Here is a 13,972-nt window from a genome sequence, read left to right as displayed (position 1 = left end):
TTTTTCCGTAATCCTTACTAATAAAAGTGAATAAACGTTTGTACATTGAAAAAGTTATTCGATGATCCATGAATTGTGGCAATTTTGAATAGTGAAGGCACATTTCACTTTCCACAGCTGCACATAGACAAAATTGGTTAAAGTGTTGATAGAGTAGAGACTGATAGAAGCACAATTCAAAACAACATACGAGACAATATCCTAAAAACTAAAATATAACTCAAACTTTATTAATCGTATTAAAACAACGCGGACCGACATGGCCAAGCGTGTTAAGGCGTGCGAATCGTAATCTGAGGGTCGCGGGTTCGCATCTTCTTCGCGCCAAACATGCTCGCCCTCCCAGCCGTGGAGGCTTTATAATGTGACGGTCAATCCCACTATTCGTTGGTAAAATAGTAGCCCAAGAGTTGGCGGTGGGTGGTAATGACTAGCTGCCTTCCCTCTAGTCTTACACTGCTAAATTAGGAACGGCTAGCGCAAATAGCCTTGGAGAAATTAAAAAAAAAAACAATTAAAACAACGTAAGTAGAATAACTTATTTTCTTCATAAATAATATTTATTGGGTAGAAATTGATATCTACCAAGAATATTGTTAACAAAACAATTGCTATCTGATTACTATTTTGAAAGGTCAGGTCGTAGGTCAACGATAAAGGCTTGTCAGTTTTTGTCGTGGTTTAACAATTTGAAACTGGAAGTGGTGAGTACTTTCAGCCGTGGAAGTGTTATAAAACTACGGTCAATTCCACTGTTAGTTAGTAAAACAGTAGCTCAAGAGCTGCCTTTCTCTAGTCTTAATCTGCTAAATTAAAAAAGGCTAGAGCATATAGACCTCGTGTAGCTCTGCGCAGAATTAAAAACAAAGAGACAAAAGCTGAAAAAAGTACTACATAATAAGTTTGTGCTAAGTTTCATGTGATTACAAAAAGAGAAAAGAAAAAACTAAAGGATATGAATGACATCCGCATTGCTCTGAAAAGGTTTATTATCATTGGAAACACTTTTCTACATATCTTATTGGCCGCTCGAATAATGTTTACCCGAGAAACACAAGCTGGGACAAAATAGATCGAAGAAAGCAACGAATTATCACCAAAACAAGATATACGATCAGTAACATTGACACCTTGTTTCGAAAATAATCAAAGTGTAAAAAGAACTATATTCCTGGTGACGTAACTGGCTGCTTCACGTGAGAGGCAATTACTTTACACAAGAACAACGTAATATTAAGTTAAACTTCCATATATCTTATTCTATGTAATATATATTACCCTAACTGCATTAAGTTATAGTACGTATATATGTATCTTGTTGAAACTTAACCGTATAAAAAAGCTTTTAAGGTACTATTTTACATAAATAATGTTTTATTCCATAAGTAATGTGTTACTTTTATATTTCAAAAACGACCCAGCCCTCTATATCTTTTCAGAGAACTATGCATATCGTATTTCAGTTTCTTGTATACAAGACTTATTTATCTCTCAAAGCTACCAGCTACATACAACCCAGTTTTACACATAAAATCAAACACAGAAGTCTTGAGTTTATTCAAACCGTCTGATATAGGTTTTATTACGTCTTTTTTTTTTTTTCTGGTTTATTTGTTTGTTTGTTTGTTTTTGAATTTCGCACAAAGCTACTCGAGGGCTATCTGTGCTAGCCGTCCCTAATTTAGCAGTGTAAGACTAGAGGGAAGGCAGCTAGTCATCACCACCCACCGCCAACTCTTGGGCTACTCTTTTACCAACGAATAGTGGGACTGATCGTAACATTATAATTCCCCCACGGCTGAAAGGGCGAGCATGTTTGGAGCGATGGGGATGCGAACCCGCAACCCTCAGATTACGAGTCGCATGCCGGGCCTTTTTTTTTTTTTCTGGAATAGGTGAATGTTTACAGATGACGTCATTCATCTACGGGCTCCATCACCCAGGTCTACTTTCGTGGTGTTAAAAGCATTCATTATAGACCGACAAGACCGATGGCAAGTTGATGAGTGTGATTTAAAGGGACTAAGTACTAAAAGTCGGATCTATTGGGAAATGTTGTAATTCGTGTGGTTTCTAGTGTGATGAACAGCGCATAAGTGAGATTATTAAACAAACACATTTAGCTCTAGCTAATGAAAAAAATAATCGAATCTATTTTAGAGAATGTGACTAAATGTGTTCTACATTTTCAAATACGTGCATTAGATTTTAAGTAAATGTTTTTAAGCCATTTAGTAAATATCAGCTTGATACTGAATCAACGTTGAGTTTATAGGAAAACAGGTACTCTGTTAGTGACTAGCTAAGTGCATTCTGCTAGCTCTTCGGTTGCCTGAAAAACTCAGCGAAGAATTTTGTCACGGGTCTGTATCTCTTATGAAGTTAGCAACAACGTAGCTCATAAAGTTATACATAAATGAGGTTTCGCGTGAGAAACGATGAATTTAATGAATTATGAAAAAAAAAGGAGATTCGCTACCTACAGACGACAGTGAGCATGGTGTCGGTGTCCAGGCTGTTGAGTCGGAGAGAATGTCGGTGGAACAGCGTAAAATATCTTTCTCATCCGAGTGTATTAGCTTGTCCGCCGTATCTGGTGAAAATACCCGAGCTGGTTGTTGCGCTGCCACTTCTCGTGAGAGGATTAACACGTGTTTAGGGTCAGGCTCACACAAAATCACAGGTCAACCCGATGACCGTCAGCTTTCTTCAGAGTTGATAAAACTTAAAACTTCCACAATCATGCAACATTATTACCCAGAAGGTGGGTGGGGATGGGTGATCTGTGCTTGTGCTTTCTTAGTTCACGGATTAACTACAGGGCTACAGTTATCATATGGTGTGTTATACATGCAGGTACTGAGGAGATTTGGTGAGGATAAGACAAGTGAAGCTGGTGAGTTACTTTGTTTACTCCACAAATTAATGCCCTTCAAAACTAAAGTCAGTGGTTACATACCTTACATTTTACTTACTTGGTATTATTTACCCCCTTATACTCTAATTGTTATCATTATTCCGTAAATACTTGCACACTTTTGCGAATTGTTTCTATTTTAAGAGCAAGAAAAGCGAGTATGACTTCAGTGTTTAGTGATTGTAAAAGAAATATAGAAATAATTACACAAACTTATTATATAACACATCAACACACAAGTGTTTACGCAATGATGTTAGAAAGTTTCTCCAAGAGATAATTCAACTTTGTTCCGAAGTGAGTAAAACATTTGACTTTTTGCTTCCACTTTTCGATATTTTAATTTTTCACGCAGTTTCTTCTTAAATTTTCAATATTAAAATAATAGAACAATCAGGATGAAACGCAGTTTCAATTTGTTCATTATCACTTCTTTCTTTAAATCCTCGCTAAATAGGCTCTGAATGGTCGAAATATTTTCATCTGCACATCCTGGTTGAATAGAACCTGATAATCAAAATAAGTTCGATTTCAAGACCGTAATTTAACACTTTTTGTGTAAATTGTTTTTAATAGACTCTGTTCACAATCAATTTATTCTCTCACACTTCCAGTCACACCTCGCAAGTAAGCAATGACTGTTTCGTTGGGAAATATGACCGAAAAAAGTGAAGTTACAGCAGCCCCATTCGACCACATAACATTCAACTCCACTGTTACAGTTTTACTAGACATTAATCTGTTTAAACATTGTTTTGAAGACATTATTTAACTATACTGGAAGGTCTGTGCAAAGTTTGTTAAGATGGGTCTGTGGTGTAAAATTGGGATCTCTATTCTTCATAAATATTTTTACAACTTAAATTGAGATGACGACATATTACAAAGCGTGTGCATCTTTCTAAAGGCAACCAACGACTGAAGAAGTAGTGAACTTGAAACATCGTTCTTATAAAATGTAACTAACCACAGTATTTAGTTGTCCTTTACAATCACTGATGTTAAATATAAAATCAGTTTATAATTCACTTTATTCTTTGTTTGACATCAGTAGCAAGTGTTCATTTTGTTGTTGTTTTGTTAGTACAGTTTGCACAACAAAATTTCTGCGTTCCTTTCACCGCAACTTAGATTTTAGCATTAAACTCACCACTGACCATCCAGAGATATTTTAATTATGAATTGTACTTTGATGGCTTGTAAGGTTATCATACTTACTAGCCTAAAAATAAAGAAAAAAATTATTCTTAATGCATCTCATATTACAGGATATTAAAACAGTAGTTTTAGTGTTGAAAACACTGCAATTCGAATGTTAACATAAGTATCTGTAGTTAATTGACGACTGCCCTTTTATTGTTAAATACTGTGCCATTTTATTTATGTCCAAATCTGCCCAAATTATTTTTAAATCTTGTTGAGTTCTCTTATAAAATTCGAGCTACATTGTATCTTCACAGTAGTTTTTACAGTGCATATTATAGCAGAACATAACGTTCAAACAAATTAAACAATTAACGATAGATACTACAAAACACATATTATTTAAATAAACATCTTTTTCTGGCTGTATCTTTTTATTATTAGAGAAGATAAATTTAGTTATCTAATTCATTGTTCAAAGACATATATTTTACATCAAACACTTAATAGTGTTGTATATAGAAGTTTCTACGTCTCAGCGTTGTCTGTTTTTCGAAACGCATTCCATCGTTTATCATAATTGTCTGTTAATAGATACACAGTATTGTAAGTTAACGTAGAAATGTACAAGTGACGTACATACAGAAGTAATAAATTATGACCGCTTGCAACTAAATAGTCAGTTTTTCATTGAATACATAATTAGGTGGGTAATATATAATAAAGTAAATAAGTCATACAAAATACGAGTAGTATTTAAATACTAAATACATCAGCGCTTTATGGTATCATCAGTTTATGATTTATGATTGTGGAATACTGCTTCCAACTTTCTCAATTATTCTCCACAAATAAAACAAGTTGCATCTTATTAATATTCTTATCACATATTTTTGCCTATCAAGCCCTGGCTACTTGCGTGTTTCATTTATTTTTTTTTAACTCCTGGGTATCATTTTTCAACATATGATGCATGCTTCAAGTCATAAACCAATATCTTTCTAGAATATTAATATCTGAGTAATAGGTTTCATCCTTGAATTAACAACGTGATAGTACAGTTAGCAGTCAAGGTGATAGAACTTTTATTTATATATCTCAAGACGGCGGGTATGGGTATTAAAACTTTTATTAAAATAAAGTAGAGAACATGACCTAAGAAGGTCGATACGCTGTTTTCTACTTTCTACTTGGGACCGTGGGTGGATTACAGAGGTGACTGTTAAACCTGGTCAGACAAAAATAATCCAAGAATTAATTTTGTTACTCTTTAGAAATGTTCTAAATGAGGGAGAAAGGTATTAGATATAAGTTATTTTACTCAGGCAGACTATTAGTGACTGTTTTCTGTGCTTTCTTGTAAGTATCTAATTTACAACTTCAGGAATATTTTCAGTTTTTACACATTCAAAAATTGGGCAGACTTCACAATGCTGCGAGTCCGAAAAGAGTATTTTAGTTATATTAAATTATACAACATGAAATTTTTATAGCCGCAGTAAACCCATTAATATTAAATAAATAAAACAGTTAGTTATTTTCGTAGTAGTGTAGTTTATTGTTCAGAATGTTTTACGGTCTGTAGTAATGATAGAAGGATGAAGACCCAGATATTAAATCACTAATCGAGTTGCATATGATGACTCTACTTATGAACCACGGAAGTAAGTATGTTACATTGAAACAAATTTGAATATGTAAATGATAAAATCCCATAATAAAGACAAGAAACATAAAGTCATTTGATATATAGTAAAATACCACCAAAATATTTATCGTTTTTATGAAGATTATGTAACAGTGCTCTTCGACACAAAATACTATAACACTCAAACAATTAATATTTGTTCATATCGGGGTTTTAGCATTTCCAAAATAGATACATTCCCATGGTGAAGTAATTCGTGATGACGAGAAACCCACTTGAAGTAAATATGTATCTCAGAACGGCTGGTATGGGTATTAACACTTTTACTAATAAGGCAGAAAACAACCTTTCAACCTTCCTAGGTCATATTCAGGTTAACCTAAGAAGGTCAAAACGTTGTTCTCTGCTTTATTAGTAAAAGTGTTAATACCCATACCAGCAGTCCTGAGATACAGAAATATCCCCAGTCACCAGGTTTGACCCAAGCCAAGGTAAGAAAATATGACTGGTGTCTTGTAGCAGGTCAGAATCCAAGAACACAAAGATCAGTAGCAAAAGTTGTTCACATGCCCCCAAAACAAAAGAGTACCATAAAACCGACACAAATCACGTGTTTACAAACTGCCTCAACTTCTTATGAAATAGGTTTTTATACTATTCCATACAAAAAATACCGGTTAAGTCGTCTGAAGCAGCGCGTTTTAAACCTAATACTAAGAAACTGTTGTCCTTGTACTTTAGAAGATTAAGTAAAGTTATAATTACTTTCTTTACTCTTTACAGTTTGTCATTAACCACAAAGCTACAGACTTGTCTATATCTAATATCCGCAATTCAGTATTTTAAGATGTGAGACTTACCGCTGAGCCACCAAAGGGCTATTCTTTATGCAAATATATATATATATATACTGTTTGTAACCATTATTTACAATTATCTAAACATTTATGTTAATAAAGTTCTCAAGCTCATTTTCTTGTCCTCAGTAAAATATAAAACTAAAAAGTATTAAAACAACTAGTTCACAAGCGGAGAAATACGTTACTGCGATTATACAGTTTTCATAATAAACATTAAATTTTCAGAAATCTTTCGTCAGTCTTGTACCTTCAAATACATGTTCTATTTCTTTATGAATATAGTAAAGATCAACAAATATTATTAAATCGTAGTTTTAGTTACTATTACAATGTGCTTTTCAAACAATTGAAATACGGTTTTAATGATACTGCGTTTACCATTGGCAATTAACACCTGTTGACTAACATCACGGTTGGTTGTGAAGTCAATTGATATGACTGCAAGTTTTATAGTAATTATGGTAAGAAGAACGTATCTAGTTTTTGTTTAGTTGCTTGTAATACTATTTAAAAGTGCTTACTACATGTAGTTGACATAACTCTTTTCACTACTGTTCACAGGCTTAACAAAAAAGTCAAAAACGGAGACAGAGAGAGATAGCAATAGATCAGCTAGACTGTATGCAACCTCATCAGTGTCTTTCTATTATCGTATTTAATTATTGTACATTTTCCATTGTAATGCAAACTTGTTATAAAACTAGTAACAAACGGACAATGTTTTATCTTGTTCAAACTCACAAATTTGATGCAAAGAAATATCTGGTTACAGTTAGCTACATCAGCGACCAACCTTCAGTTACGTAAAAAATACTTCAGTTAATTATTGCGGTACACGGAAACATAAAACTATCTCAATTAGACCCGAGCGAAATATAAAGCTGAAAAGAGAATGACATTTATTGTGTGTGTGACTGTGTTATTTATTGTGTGTGACTATGTTATTTATTGTGTGTGTGACTGCGTTATTTATTGTGTGTGTGACTATGTTATTTATTGTGTGTGTGACTGTGTTATTTATTGTGTGTGTGACTATGTTATTTATTGTGTGTGTGACTGTGTTATTTATTGTGTGTGTGACTATGTTATTTATTGTGTGTGTGACTGTGTTATTTATTGTGTGTGTGACTATGTTATTTATTGTGTGTGTGACTGTGTTATTTATTGTGTGTGTGACTATGTTATTTATTGTGTGTGTGACTGTGTTATTTATTGTGTGTGTGACTATGTTATTTATTGTGTGTGTGACTATGTTATTTATTGTGTGTGTGACTGTGTTATTTATTGTGTGTGTGACTATGTTATTTATTGTGTGTGTGACTGTGTTATTTATTGTGTGTGTGACTATGTTATTTATTGTGTGTGTGACTATGTTATTTATTGTGTGTGTGACTATGTTATTTATTGTGTGTGTGACTATGTTATTTATTATGTGTGTGACTGTGTTATTTATTGTGTGTGACTGTGCTATTTATTGCATAATTTTACTTCTTTTACAGCGTTTTAATCTTCATAAGAAAATAATTTCATCGTCTTTTGTTAAATCTCTGTATTCAAAACATAAGATAAAATAATGAAAAAAATTTTGCAACTTTCAGCTAGAAAAGCTTTTTGTTTAAATAAGTGAGCAATATAAAATATTTTCTTTTCAACTGAATTTGAATTTGAAGAACAGGTAATATCAAAGACTACGATAATAATATTCTAATATACTACAACATTTAAACGTAATGCAATATAAAAATGTGCTACACAACTTTGTTTGTGTATTTATATTTTTAAGTTAGTTATATGTGCCATGCCCATCACAGACTTAGCATAATAACACAAATATGTAAGGTTACACGAAGTCTGTTCCATATGATTGAATGGTTACTAAACCTTGTACTACGATGTGTGAGAAATACGTTTCATTGTATTTAAGATATTCATTTCTTTCTAGAAATATACTAATACTTATTTTAATTGTTGATCTTTTAAAGTATTTCAAAATAAGATAATTGATGTTTTAATAGCTTATTCTATACTATAACATTTCTATCGTGTACAAAAAGAAATACAAAAACAATAGTTTATATCTATAGTATATTACCTCTAGTATGGAAATATAGAAATACAGAAACAATAGTTTATATCTATACTATACAATCTCTAGTGTGGATATATAGAGATGCAGAAACAATAGTTTATAGCTATACTATACTATCTATGGGGTGTGCATAAAAAATGCAAAAACATTAGTTTATATCTATACTGTACTATCTCTGACGTGGCCATATAGAAATACAGAAGCAGCAGTTTATATCTATGCTATACTATCTTGGTGAAGATGTTTCCCTCGTTTTCAATTTCAAAAACAGTTTCGATACATTCTGTTCGAACGGACTTTGTATCCGTTATAGTCGTCACGTCACTCACTGATTTATGGGTTCAGTAACGTTTTAACATGTACACAATCTTTTATATTAGAATATTATCTTATATTTTGGTATAATTTATCACGTCAAGGTAAACTTTTGTTATTATAATTTATCTACCTGAATTATAGATTTCTACAAAACATCACAGATATTCAAAGTAATATTTCTTCCAAGCATCTTTCCTAAGAGTCTTGTTATGAAGGTTTAACTTATCTTTGAAAACAACAAATAGGTGAAGATACGAAACAAGTGCACATAAAACTGAAGATCTTAAATTTATAAAGTTCAAACAGAGAAATGATTTTACGAACGTTTAATATTTCTATTCTGAACAAATTAGCAGAAATATTTCTAAAGTTATGTTTTTCTGTACAAAATAAGTTTCATTTTTCCATTACTTATGTGAATTACCCGCAATCTTATCTATCGTAATTATTTTGTTCGCATAAGTCGTGAAAAGAGACTCTGGAAAGTTGTAAAGTTGTCTACGTAGTCACCACTTCCTAGGCGTTAAACATAAAACTGTTTTATATGAAACTCCACAATTACAGTTTCTGTAAATACAATACTAAGTTTCATTTGTAGTGTTAAATAGATAGTAAAATTACTATAATCATCGTAATACAGTCTGCACTTCAGTAAATCTTACAATATATTTTTCGGTACGAGTGTATGTGTTTGTCTTATAACAAATCCACATCGAGGTATCTGCTGTGTCCACCAAGAGAAATCGAACCCACTGATTTTAGTGTTGTAAATCCCTAGACTTACCGCTGTTGCAGCTGAGTACTATTCGGCAAGACGGCCATAGACATACTTATCTTTACATACCTTATTTATTTTCTATGTTCAGTTTGTTAATACGATATAAGTAATATTTACTCTTCATAATTTATAATTATCGTATTTATTTGTTTGTTTTTTAATTTCGCGGAGACCTACATGAGGGCTATATGCGTTCGTAGTTTCTAATTTAGCAGTGTAAAACTAGAGGGAAAGCAGCTAGTTATCATCATCCACCGTCAACTCTTGAGTAACGTTTTTACCGACGAATAGCAGGATTGATCGTAACATTATAACACCCCACGGCTGATATGGCGAGCATGTTTGGTGTGATGGGTATTCGAATCTCACCCTCAGATTATGAGCCAAGTGCCCTAACCACCTGGCCATGCTGGACCACCTACTATATATATCACATACATGCCATGCTTGTTTCAGTCGTTTTATTGATATGTGGGATATATTCAGTACGCTTACTTTAGACGTATTATACACACAAAAAGATCGCTATGCTTAATTCTAATTTGTTGTACTTAAAGCAGAAGTGTGCTATAGTCACTTTAAACGTATCATATATATATATCACATACATGTTACGTCTAAAATAAACTTGTATAAAATATAAATACACTCTCTGAGAAATTAAAATGTATTTATATCAGTTTCTTTAATTCAACTTAAGAAGTTATTATACATTCAAACAATAATGAATTACTTATTTATATTTTCTTTACCTTTAAATATTTATCCAAGTTTGAATTTTTGTAGATTATTTTACAACAATTAAGCCATCAGTGTGGTGTTTACATCTTTACGTTTTTTTATGTTCTCCTTCAGGTTTTCAACTGTATGTTGAATGTATATTTTTCACGTAGTTTGCATTTTATCCGTAAATACATGGTTTAGTGTATCCAGTTTTGTTAAAACATATTAATGAATACATATTTGATTTGTTGTGTCCAATTTTGATCCATTTTACCCTGAATAACTGGATATCTGATTGACTGTGTCAGGTTTTGGTTTTATTATATTCATTAGCTAAGTTTTGTTAACATTTCTTCCCTGTGTAACTGACTGGTTAATTGGTGTGTATACTTTGGTTTTTATTTATTTCTGTGTAGGCCTGACATAGCCAGATGATCAGAGGTTTGACTCGCAATCTAGGGGTCATGGGTTCAAATTCCCATCACCAAATATTCAGTTAGAGGATATTGTAAGGCAGCAGTCACTCCCATTATTTAGAGGTAAAAGAGTAACGCAAGAGTTGACGGTAGGTGGAGTTGACTAGCCGACCGTCCTTTAGTTTCTCACTGCTAGACTGGGGACATTTCACACAGATAGCCTTCGAGTGGCTTTCCACGAAGATTGATTGATTAACTTCATCCAGTATCTTTTCCTGAATAATTATTTGGTTATATCCAGTTTTATTTGGGTCAATTCTTACGTAACTAAGAAACTGGTTACGTTTAATTTTGTTAAATGTTTCCCATCAATAACTGGTTGATTTGTTTGTTTCTGTTTTAGCAGATTTTTTTTTATAACTGAATGGTTGTATTCAGTTTTGAATTGATTATTTCCAAATAAACTGGCTACATATAATTTGTTCTTACTTCCTTATTCATTTTGTCTTCACGTATTGAGATTCCAATTACATTTTGAAAAATAGAAAAATTCCAGATACTACAACACATGTGCAGGTTTGCACTTAATGACATAAACAAACGAATATTCCAAAATCCTGCAAAACGTATATCATAATGTTAACCATTTCAGTGAGAGTTTTAAGCACTGAACAATAATTTTTAGTTTGTTTGCTTTTGGCATTTAATCATCTTAAAGAAATCATGGATTCTGTTTATTGATGGCAGATATGTCCTGCGCAAATCCGTTTCAAAAGATTCATTTATTTCTTTGTCACGAAGAGCAATTTTATCCAACAATTGAAACTATTATGGGGTTGCAAAAAATTGAATGGTGCTACAATTTAGTACTTCTACATGTTTCTTTTTACTTTAGATGAGGAGATAAAGGAACTAGAGTTTAAAAATGATAAAAGAAGGAAATAATTATACGTAATGAAGCGTTTGGTTAATGGAAGAGAGAGGTACATAAGAGAGAGAGGTACTCCACGTCCTTCCTGCAACACTGTTTCTTCTTTCTTACTTTCAATAAGATTGTCAACTGTATACACCCTTTATTTTTATTTTCTTTTTTTGTCTGAAAAGTGATAAAGTCTAGGTGAGTAACAGTGATTCTAAACAATGACACTAAACATAGCCGTTCAACGAAGTTACGAGGACCACAAAAACTAGATGATGATCCAGTTTTTATGGCAAACAACCTTCTCTGGAAGCCATGTTTTATAAACATAAATAAAACTACAAATAAAAACTTACACTGATGAAAATATATAAGACAAATATCTTTGTCTGTTAAAATTTATACACACAGTTGTAAAGAAACATGCTTTAGAATTAGAGTCCATTATTGTATACTTTCTACTTAACCTTCCTTTCTCTAAAAGCAGAAAATGCTTTAACTTTACTACGTCCTTCCTTTTCTTTGTACATCACACTAAAAAACTTTATCTCTTTCTTTTCCAGTGAAAACAAATTTGTAAGTTATCTAGTTCTTTCCAAATTTGAATGAATCGTAAGTTGTATTTTCAACTTTTAAAGTTGATATGATTACATTTAATCTGAGAACAGATGCTGAATAAGTTAAAAACATTCAACTACATTATCGGTACTTGCGACATTTGAAAGTCTTCCTTTTCTAACTGAAATATTGTTTAAACAAAAAAGCGTTGTCTATATAAACAAATATTAACATCTGCACAAAATGCCTTATCTAATATCTCATTAGCTGGACTCAAGTACAAAGAAATTTGACAAACCTGTAATCCACAGGTGTGTCTGCCGATTTTAACAATCTCCTAAGGCTACTACATTTGCTAAAAGCGAACAACTATAGAATTATTTCCTACATACAGTTTTGATAACCAAGACTGAATATTAAAATTAACCAAATTAGACACTAACCAGTCGGTATGAGCAAAAAAAGATACTCTGTTGAAATATTTTGACACCTTTTATTAAGAAAGTAATCCATGTAATTACAAGGCGCTTTAGTGACTGCTAGACCATCGACGAATCAAATTACTATGTTTAAAAAATATTTATTGAGTGTGCAAATGGGGTGAAGTATTCATAATTACTACACATTATTAAACAAAACTAAAGTTTACGCAGTGCATTTCTTTAATATGACAATTTTATTGCTTTCCTTGTTGTTGTTCTTCTCAAAGAAACCTGCACATATGTTAGAATAATTTTATCCTTAGAACTAAATTATTTTTGTTAAGAATACAGATTCGACGCATTGTGACTAAGAGACACGTGTTCTCAATAAAAAAGGTCGATACTTTGTTCTGTACTTTATTTTAATTAAAGTGCTAATACTAATACCAGCTGTCTTGAGAATACATTTTTACTTCAAGTAGATTTCTCACAAACACGAAATACGTCGAATCATCGTCCTCGCTGGTAAGTGTTGTTCACAAAAAGTTATTCAGGTCTCAACTTACCAACTGTTTTCGAGATTTTATAATAGTTTATTAGACATATCGTAACAGCGTTATTTTTGACTAAGATATTTATTTTACTGTCTTACAAGGCAAAGTATACGCATTAACAATGTCATTTGTAGTGGAGTACCCGACTTCCCGCATGGCCAACTGGTTAAGGCGATCGACTCCCAATTTCAGCATGGCGGGTTCGAATCCTTACACTCCAAACATACTAGTCCCCCTCTTCCTTGGTATTTTCATATAAAACATTATATATTGCATTCAATAAAACATAGTAAGGTTTACTTATTTGACCCTTTTTAGATTGCAAGATTGTTTTTGAATTTCGTGGAAAGCAATACGAGAGTTATCTGTGCTATCCGTCCCTAATTTAACAATATAAGACTAAAAGGAAGGCAGCCAGTCATCACCGTCAATTCAAGGGCTACATTTTTAACAAGTAATAGTGGAATTCACTGTTACATTATAACGTATGTTTGACAGGGATTCGAGCCCGCGACCTATAGATTGCGAATCGAGCTTCCTAATCACCTGGTCGTGCCGGACCAATGATTACAAGTAACAAGAAAATATCGACTTGTTTTTAACTTCATTTTATTTAACTGTTGTCTT

The 13,972-nt window shown here is 32.5% G+C and overlaps 1 protein-coding gene across 1 annotated transcript in view; it reads left to right on the top strand.

Moving 5' to 3' along the window:
* Positions 1-1,588: 1,588 nt before the first annotated feature.
* The window catches only part of LOC143239042 (monocarboxylate transporter 10-like), a 53,302-nt gene continuing 40,918 nt past the window's right edge, over positions 1,589-13,972 (top strand). The window contains exon 1 of the mRNA XM_076479817.1: positions 1,589-2,896. Coding sequence (XP_076335932.1) covers positions 2,455-2,896 — 442 coding nt within the window. The 5' untranslated portion in view covers positions 1,589-2,454. The remainder of the gene's footprint in view (positions 2,897-13,972) is intronic.

The sequence above is a fragment of the Tachypleus tridentatus genome, chromosome 13, assembly GCF_004210375.1.
Source record: "Tachypleus tridentatus isolate NWPU-2018 chromosome 13, ASM421037v1, whole genome shotgun sequence".
NCBI lineage: Eukaryota > Metazoa > Arthropoda > Merostomata > Xiphosura > Limulidae > Tachypleus > Tachypleus tridentatus.
This window is presented reverse-complemented; position numbering and strand designations above follow the sequence as displayed.